Here is a 16,547-nt window from a genome sequence, read left to right on the forward strand (position 1 = left end):
CGCCAGAGTTGATGGTTTGATAGATCAGTCCTTCGGAGTTACAGATCAGACACCCCATACAAAAAGATAGCCAATCTCATGGTTTGACGCTGTCTTGTGCTGTAAATGGAGACACCGTTATCTCCGCTGGTTAGAGTGATCTTGGAGGAGAAACATCATATGCAGTGCAGGAGGCGGCCTGTTGTGTCCATGGCGCTCTCTGTAAGAGTGAGTCCCACTCCCACCTTTTTCCCATGGCCCTGCAACTGTTTTCTCTTATATAATTCTCTTCTGAAAGGATTGATTGACCCTGCTTCCCCCGCGCTCTCAAGCAGTGCATTCCAGATCCTAACCACTTGCTGTGGGAAGAGGCTTTTCCTCGTGTTGCCCCTGGTTCTTTGGCCAATCGCCTGAAATCTCCACCCTTCCACCAATGGGAGCAGAGTCTCCCTACCTGCTCTGTCCAAACCTCTCAAGGTTTTGAACACCTTCCGAATCTCTTCGTCTTCTCCAAGGAGAACCAGCCTCAGCTTCTCCATTCGCCTGTACCTGTGTACCTTCTCAACCTGCCCTGTCACCTGCAATGATTAGTGCACATATATCCCAGGTCCCTCTGTCCCTGCATGATTTACAATTGTAAACTTTCTTTTATATTGCCTCTTCACATTCTTCCTTCCAAAATGTTGTCACTTAACACTTCTCTGCAATAACTGCACCTGTTCACCCATTTCACCAGCCCATCTGTATCCTCTTAAAGTCTATCACAAACCCCCTCACAGTTCACAATGCTTCCAATTTTAAGTCATCTGCATCTTTTCAAATTGTACACTGCCCAATCAAGTGTTCCCGATCACTGTCCTACGATCCTGTTCCAGATCACTGTCCAGGGATCTTGTTCCAGATCACTGTCCGGGGTCCTGTTCCAGATCACTGTCCTGTGATGCTGTTCCAGATCACCGTCCTGTGATGCTGTTCCAGATCACCGTCCGGGGTCCTGTTCAAGATAACTGTCCTGTGATCCTGTTCCAGATCACTTTCTGGGGTCCTGTTCCAGATCACTGTCCTGTGATGCTGTTCCAGATCACTGTTCGGGATCCTGGTCCAGATCACTGTCCTGTGATCCTGTTCCAGATCACTGTCCGGGATCCTGTCCCAGATCACTGTCCGGGGTCCTGTCTCAGAACACTGTCCCGTGATCCTTTCCAGATCATTCTCCCAGGATCCTGTCCCAGATCACTGTCTGGGGTCCAGTTCCAGATCACTGTCCTGTGATCCTGTTCCAGATCACTGTCCTGTGATCCTGTTCCAGATCACTGACCTGTGATCCTGTTCCAGATCACTGTCCTGTGATCCTGTTCCAGATCACTGTCCGGGGTCCTGTCCCAGATCACTGTCCTGTGATCCTGTTCCAGATCACTGTTCCGGGATTCTGTCTCAGATCATTGTCCTGTGATCCTGTTCCAGATCACTGTCCGGGGTCCTGTCCCAGATCACTGTCCTGTGATCCTGTTCCAGATCACTGTCCCGGGATCCTGTCCCAGATCACTGTCCAGGGTCCTGTTCCAGATCACTGTCCCGGGATCCTGTCCCAGATCACTGTCCAGGGTCCTGTTCCAGATCATTGTCCTGTGATCCTGTCCCAGATCACTGTCCGGGGTCCTGTTCAAGATTACTGTCCGGGGTCCTGTCCCAGATCTGTCCCGGGATCGTGTTCCAGATCACTGTCCTGTGATCCTGTTCCAGATCACTGTCCGGGGTCCTGTCCCAGATCTGTCCCGGGATCATGTTCCAGATCACTGTCCTGTGATCCTGTTCCAGATCACTGTCCGGGGTCCTGTCCCAGATCAGTCCCGGGATCACTGTCCCGGAATCATGTTCCAGATCACTGTCCTGGGATTCTGTCCACAATCACTGTGCACAGTCACTGTCCAAGGATCCTGTCCTTGGCCACTATCCCGGAATCCTGCTCATCGTCACTGTCCCGGAATCCTGCCCTCAGTCACTATCCCTAGATCCTTTTCTTTATCGCTATTACGAGATCCTGTCCTGGAATCCTGATCTCTATCACTATTCCGAGATCCTGTCCTCGATCACTGACCTGGAATCCTGCCCTTGGTCACTGTCCCGGGATCCTAATCTCTATCACTATCCCAAGATCCTGGCCTCGATTACTGTCCCGGAATCTGCCCTCGGTCACTGTCCCTGGATCCTTTTCTCTATCACTATTCCGAGAGCCTGTCCTCAATTGGTTATTTGGGACTCTGCTCCTGATCATGACCTCCTACTGCAACAACAGTATGTGGAGGGGGTTGGATTTTACTGTGACGGTTACCCTCCCTGTTTATGTTTGATAATGAAGAATGGTCCAATGGAACATTGGTGCAGAATGAGTGGGAACAGCTGCTCTACAGGGAACTGTAGTCTGGCATCATTGGCTTCTTTGGGACACAGGGTAGATAACTGGCAGGGGAATAATCAATTGAGGAAGATATTCTGAGCCTTGGTTTCTTTCCTCCAGGTATGAGTCAACATCTTCTGAAGAATCCAGTTCAGAGAGTTCATCAAGTGCGTCAGATGGCGAGAGCACCGAGAGTGATTACCACGAGGCCAGTGAGAGGCTCCCAGGAGAGCAGACAGAGAAAGCAGAGAGCAAGGGCACACCAGCAGAGACTGTGCAGCGACCCGAGAGTTTGCAGACACCAGCAGAGACTATGCAGAAAACCGAGAGTTTGCGAACACCAGCAGAGACAATGCAGGAGATTCAGACCATGGGGGCACCAGCAGAGACCGTGCGGGAAACTGCGAGTGTGCGGATACCAGCAGAGACTATGCAGAAAACCGAGAGTTTGTGGACACCAGCAGAGACAATGCAAGAGACTGAGACCAAGGGTACACCAGCAGAGACCGTGCAGGAAACTGCGAGTGTGCGGATACCAGCAGAGACTATGCAGAAAATTAAAAGTGTGTGGACAGCAGCAGAGACTATGCAGGAGACTGAGACCAAGGATACACCAGCAGAGACCGTGCAGGAAATTGCGAGTGTGCGGATACCAGCAGAGACTATGCAGAAAATTAAAAGTGTGTGGACAGCAGCAGAGACTATGCAGGAGACTGAGACCAAGGGTACACCAGCAGAGACCGTGCAGGAAACTGCGAGTGTGTGGACAGCAGCAGAGACTATGCAGAAGACTGAGACCAAGGAGACACCAGCAGAGACTGTGCATGGAACTGCGAGCGTGCGGGTACTAGTAGAAACTGTGCAGGAAACTGAGAGTGTGACAATTCCAGTACAGCATACAGCAAGATCGGAAAGGAAGGAGCAGATTCAGAATGTGGGGAACGAGGAGCATGTTAAGGAGATAGCGCAGAGAATAGATGGAAAACCAGAGACAGCAGAGAAGCAGGGAGAGGACAACCCAGAAAAGGTCAATCATGATGAAATAGCGAGTTCAGTGCAAGAAGCAAACAGCAACACGTATGTAAATAAATTATCTCTTGTAACGTCTGTGGCATTTTGTTCTGATAGATCATAGAATTTACAGTGGAGAAGGAGGCTATTTGGCCCATCGAGTCTGCACCAGCCCTTAAGAGCATCCTAGCCAAGCCCATACTTCCACCCTAACCCGTAACCCAGTAACCCCACCCAACCTTTTGTTTGGACACTTTAGAACGGCCAATCCACCTAACCCGCACATCTTTGGACTGTGGGAGGAAACCGGAGCACCCAGGGGAAACCCACGTAGACACGGGAGAACGTGCAGACTCCACACAGACAGTAACCCAAGCCGGGAATCAAACCTTGAACCCTGGAGCTGTGAAGCAACTGTGTTAACCACTGTGCTGTCTTGCTTATCTGAGCAAGGACAGTGCTGGCTTAGACTGTAGTCTAACATAGAGGTGAACAGTTAATTCATTAATTAAACCAATTATTGTTCACCTCTGTAACTATTAATTAACCACTCACAACCAACATACTACACAAATAATTCCTAAAACTGTCCCAACAGGTGTTAACATGTGAATCCAAACTCAGACCCCCATATTGAAATCCCAAACCTAGTCTTCCTGATAAGCTTCTTAGAGTATGAATGGGAATTCCAACAGGAGCTATGAGGACATGTGCTGTAGGAATGATTCTTTTTGAGTCCGATGTGACAGGTTTAATACCAGTGGGATAGGGCTTGAATTATTTAGTATTCAGCTAACTCAAAGGTCGTGGATTAAAATTCCACTCCAGGGCCCCGTGGACAAAATCTGTGCTGACAAATTGAGTGCAGGAAGTAGTAAGGGAATGCTACACTGCTGGAGGTCCTGTCCTGCAGGTGAAACTTTAAATAGAGGCCCCATCTACCTTTTGAAGAAGAGCAGACGTGTTCTCAATGCCCTGGACCATTAATTATTCCTCAAGCAACTGTTAAACTCTAGGAAGCTAGTTAGCAAAGGTTAGAACAGGAGTCGATCTTTACCTTCTTGTAAATTTAATTACAGAGTTACACATTACAAGCATACAACTCCTAACCCAACAGACATAGTTTCACTCTGTGTGTATTTATAAAGAACCAAGTGAATCACTAGTTAATGTCCACCACCTGCAAGCAATTCAATTCAATTAAAGTACAATTAACACCATCACAAATTAGAACACAATATCTGGTTATTGACATATTGATGTTTGTAGGGATCTTTGCAATAGGTCAGTTGGCTGGACGGCTGGTTTGTGATGTGGAGCGAGGGGTTCAATCCCCTATACCAGCTGAGGTTATTCATGAAGGCCCCGCCTTCTCAACCTTGCCCCTCGCTTGAGGTGTGGTGACCCTCAGGTTACATCACCTCCTCAAAGGGGAAAGCAGCCTCTGGTCACCTGGGACTATGGCGACTTTACTTTAGTGACTTTAATTCAAAAGTACACCAGCGCTTTGTGACACCCTAAGGGTGAAATGTACTACATAAAGGCTAGCTTTCCTTCTTCATTTCTCCAGTTAGCGATTGAAAGAATATTGGCAATAATGGCTAAGTGGTTGCTTTGAGGGGTGGGTTGGTAGAGGATAGCTACCTGCTTCCATGAGAGGCTGGCTCGGTTTCAGAATGTGTTGGTGACAGAATCCCGATCACTGATCTGTGACTTTCTCACTTTCAGGTTTGAGCTGACTGAGGGTTTGGTGTCAGCCTGCGTGACTCTGCAAAAACACCTGAATGACCCAGATCGGTTCACAAACAAAGATTTGGTACGCTGTCTGGCTGCTTATTGATCTTACCAGTCACCCTCCCCTCATGTAACAAGTAATAAGCTGACAGTGTGGTTTCTCTGCACACCTTTGATTTGGAGTCTGAGTATTCTGTTCTACAAGAGGGTGCTAGCTGACCACACCTTCCTCTTAAGGGATGATACTGCACAGTGGGAGGTCATTCATCCCATCGTGTCTGGGCCAGCTCCTTGTAGCAGCTGTCCCATTCGCCCCACTTACTCTGTTTTTTACCCATAGTTCTATTCCCCATAGCCCTACAATCTTTTCCTTTCCCATTATTTACCCAATTCCCTTTTGAAAGTTAATCTGAAAACTATTTCCACTGTCCTTTCCGGAAGAACTATTTTAAATCTGAGCCTTCTCGTTGTCTGGGCGCCTGGACAGGTTATTATTTTTTTGGGGGGGAGATCTGGACAGGTTATTATTGGCAGTGGGTGTCTGGGCAGGTTAGTATGGGGGGTCTCTGGGCAGGTTAGTATGGGGGGTCTCTGGGCAGGTTAGTATGGGGGGTCTCTGGGCAGGTTAGTAGGGGGGGTTGTCTGGGCAGGTTAGTATGGGGGGTCTGCTTTAGAGTGGTTTCACAGGTCGGCGCAACATCGAGGGCCGAAGGGACTGTACTGCGCTGTAATATTCTATGTTAGTATGGGGGGTCTCTGGGCAGGTTAGTATGGGGGGTCTGGGCAGGTTAGTATGGGGGGGGGGGGGTGTCTGGGCAGGTTAGTATGGGGGGGGCGTGTCTGGGCAGGTTAGTATGGGGGAGTGTGTCTGGGCAGGTTAGTATGGGGAGGCGTGTCTGGGCAGGTTAGTATGGGGGGGCATGTCTGGCCAGGTTAGTATGGGGGGGGCGTGTCTGGGCAGGTTAGTATGGGGGTGGCGTGTCTGGGCAGGTTATTATGGGGGGCTGTCTGGGCAGGTTAGTATGGGGCGGGTGTCTGGGCAGGTTAGTATGGGAGGTCTCTGGGCTGCTTAGTATGGGGGGGTCTAGGCAGGTTAGTATGGGGGGGTGCCTGGGCAGGCTAGTATGGGGGGGTGTCTGGGCAGGTTAGTATGGGGGGTCTCTGGGCAGGTTAGTATGGGGGGGTGGCTGGGCAGGTTAGTATGGGGGGTCTCTGGGCTGCTTAGTATGGGGGGGTGTCTGGGCAGGTTAGTATGGGGGGGTGTCTGGGCAGGTTAGTATGGGGGGTGTCTCGGCAGGTTAGTATGGGGGGGTGTCTGGGCAGGTTAGTATGGGGGGTCTCTGGGCAGGTTAGTATGGGGGGGTGGCTGGGCAGGTTAGTATGGGGGGGTCTCTGGGCTGCTTAGTATGGGGGGGTGTCTGGGCAGGTTAGTATGGGGGGGGTGTCTGGGCAGGTTAGTATGGGGGGTTCTCTGGGGAGGTTAGTATGGGGGGTGTCTCGGCAGGTTAGTATGGGGGGTTTCTGTGCAGGTTAGTATGGCCGGTCTCTGGGCAGGTTAGTATGAGGGGTCTCTGGACTGGTTAGTATAGGAGTGTGTGGGCCTATTAGCTGAGGATGTTTGGGCAATTACAATGGGGTATATCGGCAGGTTGTTTAGAGTATTTTGTTGGGGGTGTTAGCTGGTGGTATCAGGACAGACTGGCTGTTAAGATGTAATAATAATAATTCCATCCCTGGGCAGCACGGTGGCGCAGTGGGTTAGCCCTGCTGCCTCTCGACGCCAAGATCCCAGGTTCGATCCTGGCTCTGGGTCACTGTCCGTGTGGAGTTTGCACATTCGCCCCGTGTCTGCGTGGGTTTCGCCCCCACAACCCAAAGATGTGCAGGGTAGGTGGATTGGCCACGCTAAATTGCCCCTTAACTGGAAAAAATGAATTGGGTACTCTAAATTTATTTTTAAAATGTAAAAAAATAATTCCATCCCTGATGAAGTTCTTCCTCAATGCCCTGCAGAGAGTGAGCTATCTCAAGGTTCAGCAGGAGTGGCTTTTGGTGTCAAGCCCGAAGACAGCGGATCCCGAGATGGTGCGCCGGTACCTGGCTGTGTTTAAGGCAATGTCGCCGACTTTACTGGAGCTGATAGTCAACATGGCGGACGGCAATGGAAACACAGCTCTACACTACACAGTCTCTCACTCCAACTTCCCCATCGTCAGGTTGCTGCTGGACACAGGTATAACGTTCCTTCCTTACTGTAACGTGTGTTCCAGCACGGTAGCATAGTGGCTTGCACAGCTGCTTCACAGCTCCAGGGTCCCAGGTTCGATTCCCCGCTGGGCCACTGTCTGTGCGGAGTCTGCACGTTCTCCCCGTGTCTACGTGAGTTTCCTCCGGGTGCTCCGGTTTCCTCCCACAGTCCAAAGATGTGCGGGTTAGGTGGGTTGGCCATGCTAAATTGCCCTTAATGTCCAAAAAGGTTAAGTGGGGGTTACTGGGTTATGGGGATAGGGTAGATACATGGACTTGAGTAAGATGCTCTTTGTAAGGGCTGGTGCAGACTCGATGGGCCGAATGGCCTCCTTCTGCACTGTAAATTCTATGATCTATGCTCCTCACTGCTGCACAGTGTTCCTCCACTGGGAGAAAGGAACAGATCAGTACCAACCTAACAAACCCTCCACTTCGGAACAGCGTGAGGTCATGTGTTAACCATGACTATGCAATGGAGGGGGGTGGTCCGAGGGGGAGAGGAGCATCGGGTGTCGCTGTATGCGGACGACCTGTTGCTGTATGTGGCAGATCCAGTGGAGGGGATGGTGGAGGTCATGCAGATCCTAAGGGAGTTTGGGGACTTCTCGGGCTATAAGCTCAACGTAGGGAAAAGTGAGCTCTTCGTGGTGCATCCGGGGGACCAGGGAAGAGGGATAGACGACCTACGGTTGAGGAGGGCGGAAAGGAGCTTTCGGTACTTGGGGATCCAGGTAGCTAGGAGCTGGGGGGCCCTGCACAAACTTAATTTGACGCGGCTGGTGGAGCAGATGGAGGAGGACTTCAAACGATGGGATATGTTGCCACTCTCGCTAGCGGGCAGGATACAGTCGATTAAAATGATGGTCCTCCCGAGGTTTCTTTTTGTGTTCCAGTGCCTTCCTATTATGATTACCAAGGCCTTTTTTAAGAGGGTAGGTAGGAGCATCATGGGTTTTGTGTGGGCAAACAAGACCCCCAGGGTAAGGAGGGGGTTTCTGGAGCGTAGTAGGGACAGAGGAGAGCTGGCGTTGCCGAATCTGGGTGGCTACTATTGGGCAGCCAACGTGGCGATGATCCGTAAGTCGGTGATGGAGGGAGAGGGGACGGCATGGAAGAGGTTGGAGATGGCGTCCTGCAAAGGAACGAGCCTGAGGGCGCTGGTAACGGCACCGCTGCCGCTCTTGCCGACAAGGTACACCACGAGTCCGGTGGTGGCGGCAACTCTAAAGATCTGGGGGCAGTGGAGACGACACAGGGGTGAGATGGGAGCCTCGGTGTGGTCCCCGATCAGAGATAACCATCGGTTTGTCCCAGGAAGGATGGACGGGGGGTTTCAGAGCTGGCATCGGGCAGGGATCAGAAGGATGGGGGACCTGTTTATAGATGGGACGTTTGTGAGCCTAGGGGCGCTGGAGGAGAAGTTTGTGATACCCCCGGGAAATGCGTTCAGGTACATGCAGGTGAGGGCGTTTGTGAGGCGGCAGGTGAGGGAATTCCCGTTGCTCCCGGCACAGGGGATTCAGGACAGGGTGATTTCGGGTGTATGGGTCAGAGAGGGCAAGGTTTCGGCGATATATCAGGAGATGAAAGAAGAGGAGGCTTTGGTAGAGGAGCTGAAGGGCAAATGGGAGGAGGAGTTGGGGGAGGAGATTGAAGAGGGTCTGTGGGCTGATGCCCTGAGTAGGGTTAATTCCTCTTCCTCGTGTGCCAGGCTTAGCCTGATACAGTTTAAGGTTATTGACAGAGCGCATATGACGGGCGAGGCTGAGTAGGTTCTTTGGGGTGGAGGACAGATGTGAGAGGTGTTCAGGAAGCCCGGCGAATCACGCCCATATGTTCTGGTCGTGCCCGGCACTGGATGGTTTCTGGAGGGGTTTCACGAGGACTATGTCTAAGGTGGTGAAAGTCCAGGTCAAGCCAAGTTGGGGGCTGGCACTATTTGGGGTGGCGGACGAGCCGGGAGTGCAGGAGGCGAAAGAGGCCGGTATTCTGGCCTTTGCGTCCCTGGTAGCCTGGCGGAGGATCTTGCTATTATGGAAAGACGCGAAGCCCCCCAGTGTGGAAGCCTGGATAAATGACATGGCAGGGTTCATCAAGCTGGAGAGGATAAAGTTTGCCTTGAGAGGATCTGCGCAGGGGTTTTACAGGCGGTGACAACCGTTCCTAGACTATCTCGCGAAGCGTTAGAGGAAGGTCGGCCAGCAGCAGCAGCAACCCAGGGAGGGAGGGGAGTGGGGGGGGGGGAGGGGGTCTCTTTCGGGGGGGTATATGGGTGGGCGGGGAAGGGGGTTTTCCTCGGGGCACTTGAAAAAGGAAAAACATAAACATATGGGAGAGTCAATATGTGCGGGAGGAACGCATTGTATAAGTTCTGTATTATGTTGGATTGATATGTTTATGTTTTGTTCTGTTCCTTCTCTTTTTCTTTTCTGTTACGGGGGGGGGGTTTAATTGGTTGAAAATTTTTGTTGAAAAACCTTGAATAAACATATTTTTTTTAAAAAACAAAAAAAACCATGACTATGCTGGAACCGTGAGGGTTGCATTTGTGTTTTTGGGATCAGGAACCTGATGTCAGGGCAACGTCTGGCTCCCTGATCCCACACCATGTCGGAAACAGGCATTGACACGATTTTTGTAACAAGTACACAATCATGGCCAACAGATGCGCTTGCCGTCCGATTAAGGACAATGGTCGGACTGCCGACACTAGGTGTCAGCAGGAGACTCCTGAGGCCCTGCAAGAGTGTGGGTAAGGGAAAGAGAGGGCGCCTCAAGATGGAAGCTCCCTGTGGGCACTTTGAAAATAATTTTAAAAAACAATCTTCTGGTGGTGCAGTGGTTAGCACTGCTACCTCACGGCCCTGAGGAACCGGGTTCGATCCCGGCCCCGGGTCACTGTCCGTGTGGAGTTTGCACATTCTCCCCGTGTCTGTGAGGGTCTCACCCCCACAACCTAAAGACGTGCAGGGTAGGAGAATTGGCCATGCTGTGTTAATTGGGGGGGAAAAAAAGAATTGGGTACTCTAAATTTTTTTTTTTTTAAACAGTTGCCCGAGTATCCTTGCAGAGCGAATAAATGCTCCCCAAGCCAGTATTCTTGAAAATGGCTTGGGGACAGAATGGTGCCAGCAAACTGGCACGCTGGCAGCGCGTGTGAAATTCTGGGCCTACCCACCTCAGGTGCTGCTCCCATTGGCCTCTGGCCCCTCCTCCTAGCTGCCCTTGACAAGGTGTCCTCTCAATGGGTCACCCTCTTACCCCTGAGATAGAAGGTTGTGGGTTGAGGTGCAATCCAAAGACCTGGGAGCAAAAACCTGGACTAACACTATTGCAGTACTGAGCAAGTGCTGCATCGCCGGAGGTGCTGATTTTATTGTACGAGGCACTAAACCAAGGCATGGCTTCCCATTGAAGTGATGTGAAAAAACTCCCACCGTCACAAATTTGAAGAGTTCTTCCTGGTTTCCTGATGAATATTCACCCCTCAATGAAGATCACTGAAAGCAGGTTATCTGATCAATTGTGCGCAGATTGGGGCTGGTTTAGCACAGGGCTAAAGAGCTGGCTTTTAAAGCAGACCAAGGCAGGCCTGCAGCACGGTTCAATTCCCGTTCCAGCCTCCCCGAACAGGCGCCGGAATGTGGTGACTAGGGGCTTTTCACAGTACCTTCATTTGAAGCCAACTTGTGACAATAAGTGATTTTCATTCCATTTTCAGATTAGCTGCCCTGTTCCCATGTTGTATTAGCGATCATTCATTGGGAAATCCCGAGGCCCTCTACATTTTATTTGAAGTATTGCGCCTATTGCGGTGGTGCTGGAGGTCTGTTGCTTGTGTGTTGTTGCGTATTTAACCTGTGCTGATACCTTCCTGTTACAGGCACCTGCTGTCTAGACAAGCAGAACAAGGCTGGCTACACGGCCATCATGCTGGCTTCCCTCGCTGCTCTCCAGTCAGAAAGCGACATGCAGACCGTGACGCAGCTCTTCCGCCTTGGCAACGTCAACGCCAAAGCCAGCCAGGTGGGTCAAAGGTCAAACTAGCGACCTCCATCCATTCCTCTTCCACCGTCTAGGCGTTCAGGTCTGCCCAACCTGGCACCAGGCGCCAACGGGTCATGGTGTTTAGTGAATGGCAAGGTGACACCCGTGATTTCTATGGGATGTTAAACCGAGGTTCTGTCTGTCCTCTCAGGTATGGGTGACAGATCCCATGGCACTACTTTGAAGAGCAGAGGGGAGTTCTCCCCGATCTCCTTTCAAATATTTAACCCCTCGGCCAAGTGCACTAAAAACCGATGATAGGGTACATATTTAAGGAAGGATATGCTTGCGTTGGAGGTTCACTAGATTAGTCTTTGGGATGAGAGGGTTGTCCTATGATGAGAAAATTGGGCCTGTAGCCTCTGGAGTTTGGAAGAATGAGAGGCGATGTCCTTCAAACGTACAGAATTCTGAAGGGGTTTGACAGGGTGGTCACTGAAACGAAAGGGAAAATGCTGGAAAACCTCAGCAAGTCTGGCAGCATCTGTAGGGAGAGAAAAGAGTTAACGTTTCGAGTCCGATGACTGGCAAAGCCAGCATTTTCTCTTTTGTTTCAGATTCCAGCATCGGCAGTAATTTGCTTCTATCCAGTGGTCACTGAAAAACTGTTTCCGTTGGTCGGGGAGTCTAAACACGGGGGCCACAGTCTCGGGATAAGGGGGGCAATCATTTAGGGCCGAGATGTGGAAGGATTTCTTCCCTCAGGCGGTTGCGAATCTTTGAAATTCTCTACCCCAGAGGGCTGTGGAGGATGCTCCATTGCTGAATGTATCGAAAGCTGGGATGGACAGGTTTTGGGTCTCTCGGGGAATCAAGGGAAGTGGGGAGCGGGAGGGAAAGTGGAGTTGAACCCCATGATCAACCACAAATGTGCTGAGTGGCGGAGCAGACTCGGCAGTCCTCCTATCTCTTATGTTCCGATGTTCATCACGGTGCTGTTTGTGGGATCCTGCTGTGCGCAAATCAGCTGCCACGTTTCCTCCATTACAAAAGTGACTAGCTTCAAAAGTACTTCATTGGCTGTAAAGCGCTTTGGGGTGTGCAGAGGTGGTGAAAAGGAGTTGTAGAAATGCATTTGTCCTTTCTTCCTTGGCTTTTGAGACGACTGACTAAATTATCAGTGGCTGCGGCCAAGGTGATTAGAAAAACGTTTACCAAATTTCTATCTGCGACTGCCCTGGAATACAATGTTGAAAAGTGTGAGGTTAGGCACTTTTGAAGGAGGAATGGAGGCATAAACTATTTCCTCAATGAGGAAATGCTTAGGAAATCAGAAGCACAAAGGGACTTGGGAGTCCTTGTTCAAGATTCTCTTAAGGTTAGCGTGCAGGTTCAGTCGGCAGTTAGGAAGGCAAATGCAATGTTAGCATTCATGTCGGGAGGGCTAGAATACAAGACCAGGGATGTACTTCTGAGGCAGTATAAGCCAGTGGTCAGACACCATTTGGAGTATTGCGAACATTTATGGGCCCCTTATCTAAGGAAGGATGTGCTGGCCTTGGAAAGAGTCCAGAGGAGGTTCACAAGAATGATCCCTGGAATGAAGAGCTTGTCATATGAGGAACGGTTGAGGACTCTGGGTCTGTACTCGTTGGAGTTTAGAAGGATGAGGGGGGATCTTAATGCAACTTACAGGATACTGCGAGGCCTGGATAGAGTGGACGTGGAGAGGATGTTTCCACTAGTAGGAAACACTAGAACCCGAGGGCACAGTCTCAGGCTAAAGGGACAATCCTTTAAAACAGAGATGAGGAGGAATTTCTTCAGCCAGAGGGTGGTGAATCTGTGGAACTCTTTGCCGCAGAAGGCTGTGGAGGCCAAATCACTGAGTATCTTTAAGACAGAGATAGATAGATTCTTGATTAATAAGGGGATCAGGGGGGTAGCACAGTGATGCAGTGGTTAGCATTGCAGCCTCAGGGCGCCGAGGTCCCAGGTTTGATCCCGGCTGTGGGTCACTGTCAGTGTGGAGTTTGCGCATTCTTCCCATGTTTGCGTGGGTTTCGCCCCCACAACCCAAAGATGTGGAGGGTAGATGGATTGGCCACGCTAAATTGCCCCTTAATTGGAAAAAATTAATTGGGTACTCTAAATTTATTTTTAAAATAAATAAATAAGGGAATCAGGGGTTATGGGGAGAAGGCAGGAGAATGGGGATGAGAAAAATATCAGTCAGATTGAATGGCGGAGCAGACTCGACGGGCCGAATGGCCTAATTCTGCTCCAGGTCTTATGGTTTTATGGTAACAATTGAAAATTCCACCCATCTCTTAGATTTAGTCTAACCTTTTATAATCCCAGCCATCACCTGGGTTGGGTTAGTTAGTTAAGCTTGCTACAGTTTTTTGGGATGTCTTAAACTGCGGCCCTGAGCACTGGCTGCAGTAGAAGAGTCGACCTTTCGTCCTAACAGTGTTTCCACTTTCTTTGCGACAGGCAGGTCAGACGGCGCTGATGTTGGCGGTCAGCCATGGGCGGACAGAGATGGTGAAGGCCCTGTTGGCGTGCGGGGCAGATGTTAGCATCCAGGACGATGATGGGTCGACGGCACTGATGTGCGCCTGCGAGCACGGTCACGCGGAGATTGTCAAGCTCCTGCTGGAGATGCCAGGCTGCGACGTAACTCTGGCGGACAGCGTGAGTGACTTAGTTTGAGGAACTGATCCCTGCGGAGAGACTAGTGGCAGGTTCTTCCTGCCCATTGGCCCCCACTAAAATTCAGGAGCCCCCCCCCCCACCCCCCGGGCTGCCATCTCAGCCTGAACCGAGTGGCTCAGCTAAGCACTACAATATCGTCCCCGGACTGTAGTGTGTGTGTGACATTATCATAAATGTAAAGAACTATAAGGGTTAATGTAATGTCTAAATCAGCCACTAGAGGGAGCTAGATGTACAACTATATAAGGCATCGATGCTAAGCCTTGTGGGTGAGAGGTTGAGGAGAAAGCTAGAGGACAGACCGCAGGAAACATAGTGTGAGTGAGAGCAGATCATAGGTTTTTTAAAATAAATTAGTGTACCCAGTTCATTTTTTTTTCCAATTAAGGGACAATTTAGCGTGGCCAATCCACCTGACCTGCACATCTTTGAGTTGTGGGGGCGAAACCAACACAAACACGGGGAGGGCAGATCATAGTTAATGTAATAGCGTAGATGAGTGTAGATTATATGTTTTTTTTTAACAAACATTTAAAAAAAAAAAAAAAATTTAGAGTACCCAATTCATTTTTTCCAATAAAGGGGCAATTTAGTGTGGCCAATCCACCTAGCCTGCACATCTTTGGGTTGTGGGGGCGAAACCCACGCAAACACGGGGAGAATGTGCAAACTCCACACGGACAGTGACCCGGGGCCGGGATTGAACCCGGGACCTCGGCGCCGTGAGGCTGCAGGGCTAACGCACTGCGCCACCATGCTGCCCACTAATAAACATTTTATTGATATTTTTGGTATTATAATAACAACACAATAAACAATGTACATGAAACTATAAACATAATGCAAAAGCCGTCTCCCTCCCTTACAGGTCCCACCTTTATTAACCCCCTACTCTAAGCTAAACTAAGCCCCCCCCCCCTTCTGCTGACGATTAATTTTCTGTGAAGAAGTCGATGAACGGTTGCCACCTCCGGGCGAACCCTAACAGTGACCCTCTCAAGGCAAACCTGATTTTCTCCAAACAGAGAAAGCTAGCCATGTCCGATAGCCAGGTCCCCGACTTCAGGGGCTTTGAGTCCCTCCAAGCTAATAGTATCCGTCTCCGGGCTACCAGGGAAGCAAAGGCCAGAACGTCTGCTTCTTTCTCCTCCTGGATTCCCGGGTTTTCCGACACCCCAAAAATCGCCACCTCTGGACTCAGCGCCACCCTTGTTTTTAACACCGTGGACATGACATCTGCAACCCCATGCCAAAATTTCCTAAGCTTCGGACATGCCCAGAACATGTGGACGTGGTTCGCTGGTCCTCCCGCACATTTAGCACACCTGTCTTCCACCCCAAAGAATCTGCTCATCCGGGCCACTGTCATGTGAGCCCGGTGAACAACCTTAAATTGTATCAGGCTGAGCCTGGCACATGTTGCGGACACGTTGACTCTACTCAACGCGTCCGCCCACAGACCATCCTCTATCTCTCCTCCCAGCTCCTCCTCCCACTTGCGCTTCAGCTCCTCGGTCTGCGTCTCCTCTGACCCCCATAAGTTCCTTGTAAATGTCAGAGACGCTCCCTTCTCCTACCCACCCTCTGGAAACTACCCTGTCCTGAATCCCCCTTAGCGGTAGGAGCGGGAAGGTTGACACCTGTTTACGTAGGAAGTCCCGCCCCTGCAGATACCTGAATTTGTTTCTCCTCGCCAACCCAAACTTCTCCTCCAGCGCCCTCATACTCTGAAAGCTCCCCTCTATAAACATATCCCCCATCCTCTTTATCCCTGCTCTCCGCCATATCCACAACGCCCCATCCATACTTCCTGGGCAAACCGGTGATTATTACAGTTTGGGGACCAGACCGATGCTCCCTCTGCTCCCACATGTCTCCTCCATTGCCCCCAGACTCTCAGGGCCGCCACCACCACGGGGCTGGTGGAGTACCGTGCCGGCGGGAACGGCAGAGGCGCAGTTACCAACGTCCCCAGACTGGTGCCCTTGCATGAAGCCGCCTCCATACGCTCCCATGCCGACCCTCCCCCACCACCCATTTCCTGATCATGGCTATATTCGCCACCCAGTAATAGTTACTAAAATTTTGCGGCGCCAGCCCGCCTCTTCCCCGACTCCGCTCAAGCATTACCTTCCTTACCCGCGGGGTCTTGCCGGCCCAAACAAAGCCAGTGATCACTTTGTTGACCCGTTTAAAAAAGGACCGCGGAATAAAGATGGGGAGACATTAAAACACGAACAGGAATCTCGGGAGGACCATCATCTTCACCGTCTGCACCCTCCCAGCCAGTGACAACGGGAGCGCGCCCACCTCCGAAAATGTCCTTCATTTGGTCTACTAGCTCTATTGCCAGCGCGAACAACAGTGGGGAGAGGGGCATCCCTGCCTCGTCACCCCGTGCAGTCTAAAATAGTCCGATGTTGTCCTATTCATCCGTACACTTGCCACAGGAGCCTAATACAGCAACCTG

At 50.8% G+C, this 16,547-nt stretch overlaps 1 protein-coding gene across 1 annotated transcript in view; it reads left to right on the plus strand.

Annotated features, from left to right (window-relative positions):
• kank2 (KN motif and ankyrin repeat domains 2) overlaps nt 1-14,074 on the plus strand; it is an 82,105-nt gene extending 68,031 nt beyond the window's left edge. Inside the window, exons 7-11 of the mRNA XM_072491007.1 lie at nt 2,498-3,454; nt 5,117-5,204; nt 7,136-7,355; nt 11,256-11,398; nt 13,856-14,074. Of these exons, the coding sequence (XP_072347108.1) occupies nt 2,498-3,454; nt 5,117-5,204; nt 7,136-7,355; nt 11,256-11,398; nt 13,856-14,074 (1,627 nt within the window). The remainder of the gene's footprint in view (nt 1-2,497; nt 3,455-5,116; nt 5,205-7,135; nt 7,356-11,255; nt 11,399-13,855) is intronic.
• The last annotated feature ends 2,473 nt before the right edge of the window (nt 14,075-16,547 follow it).

The sequence above is a fragment of the Scyliorhinus torazame genome, chromosome 27, assembly GCF_047496885.1.
Source record: "Scyliorhinus torazame isolate Kashiwa2021f chromosome 27, sScyTor2.1, whole genome shotgun sequence".
In the NCBI taxonomy this organism is placed as follows: Eukaryota; Metazoa; Chordata; class Chondrichthyes; order Carcharhiniformes; family Scyliorhinidae; genus Scyliorhinus; species Scyliorhinus torazame.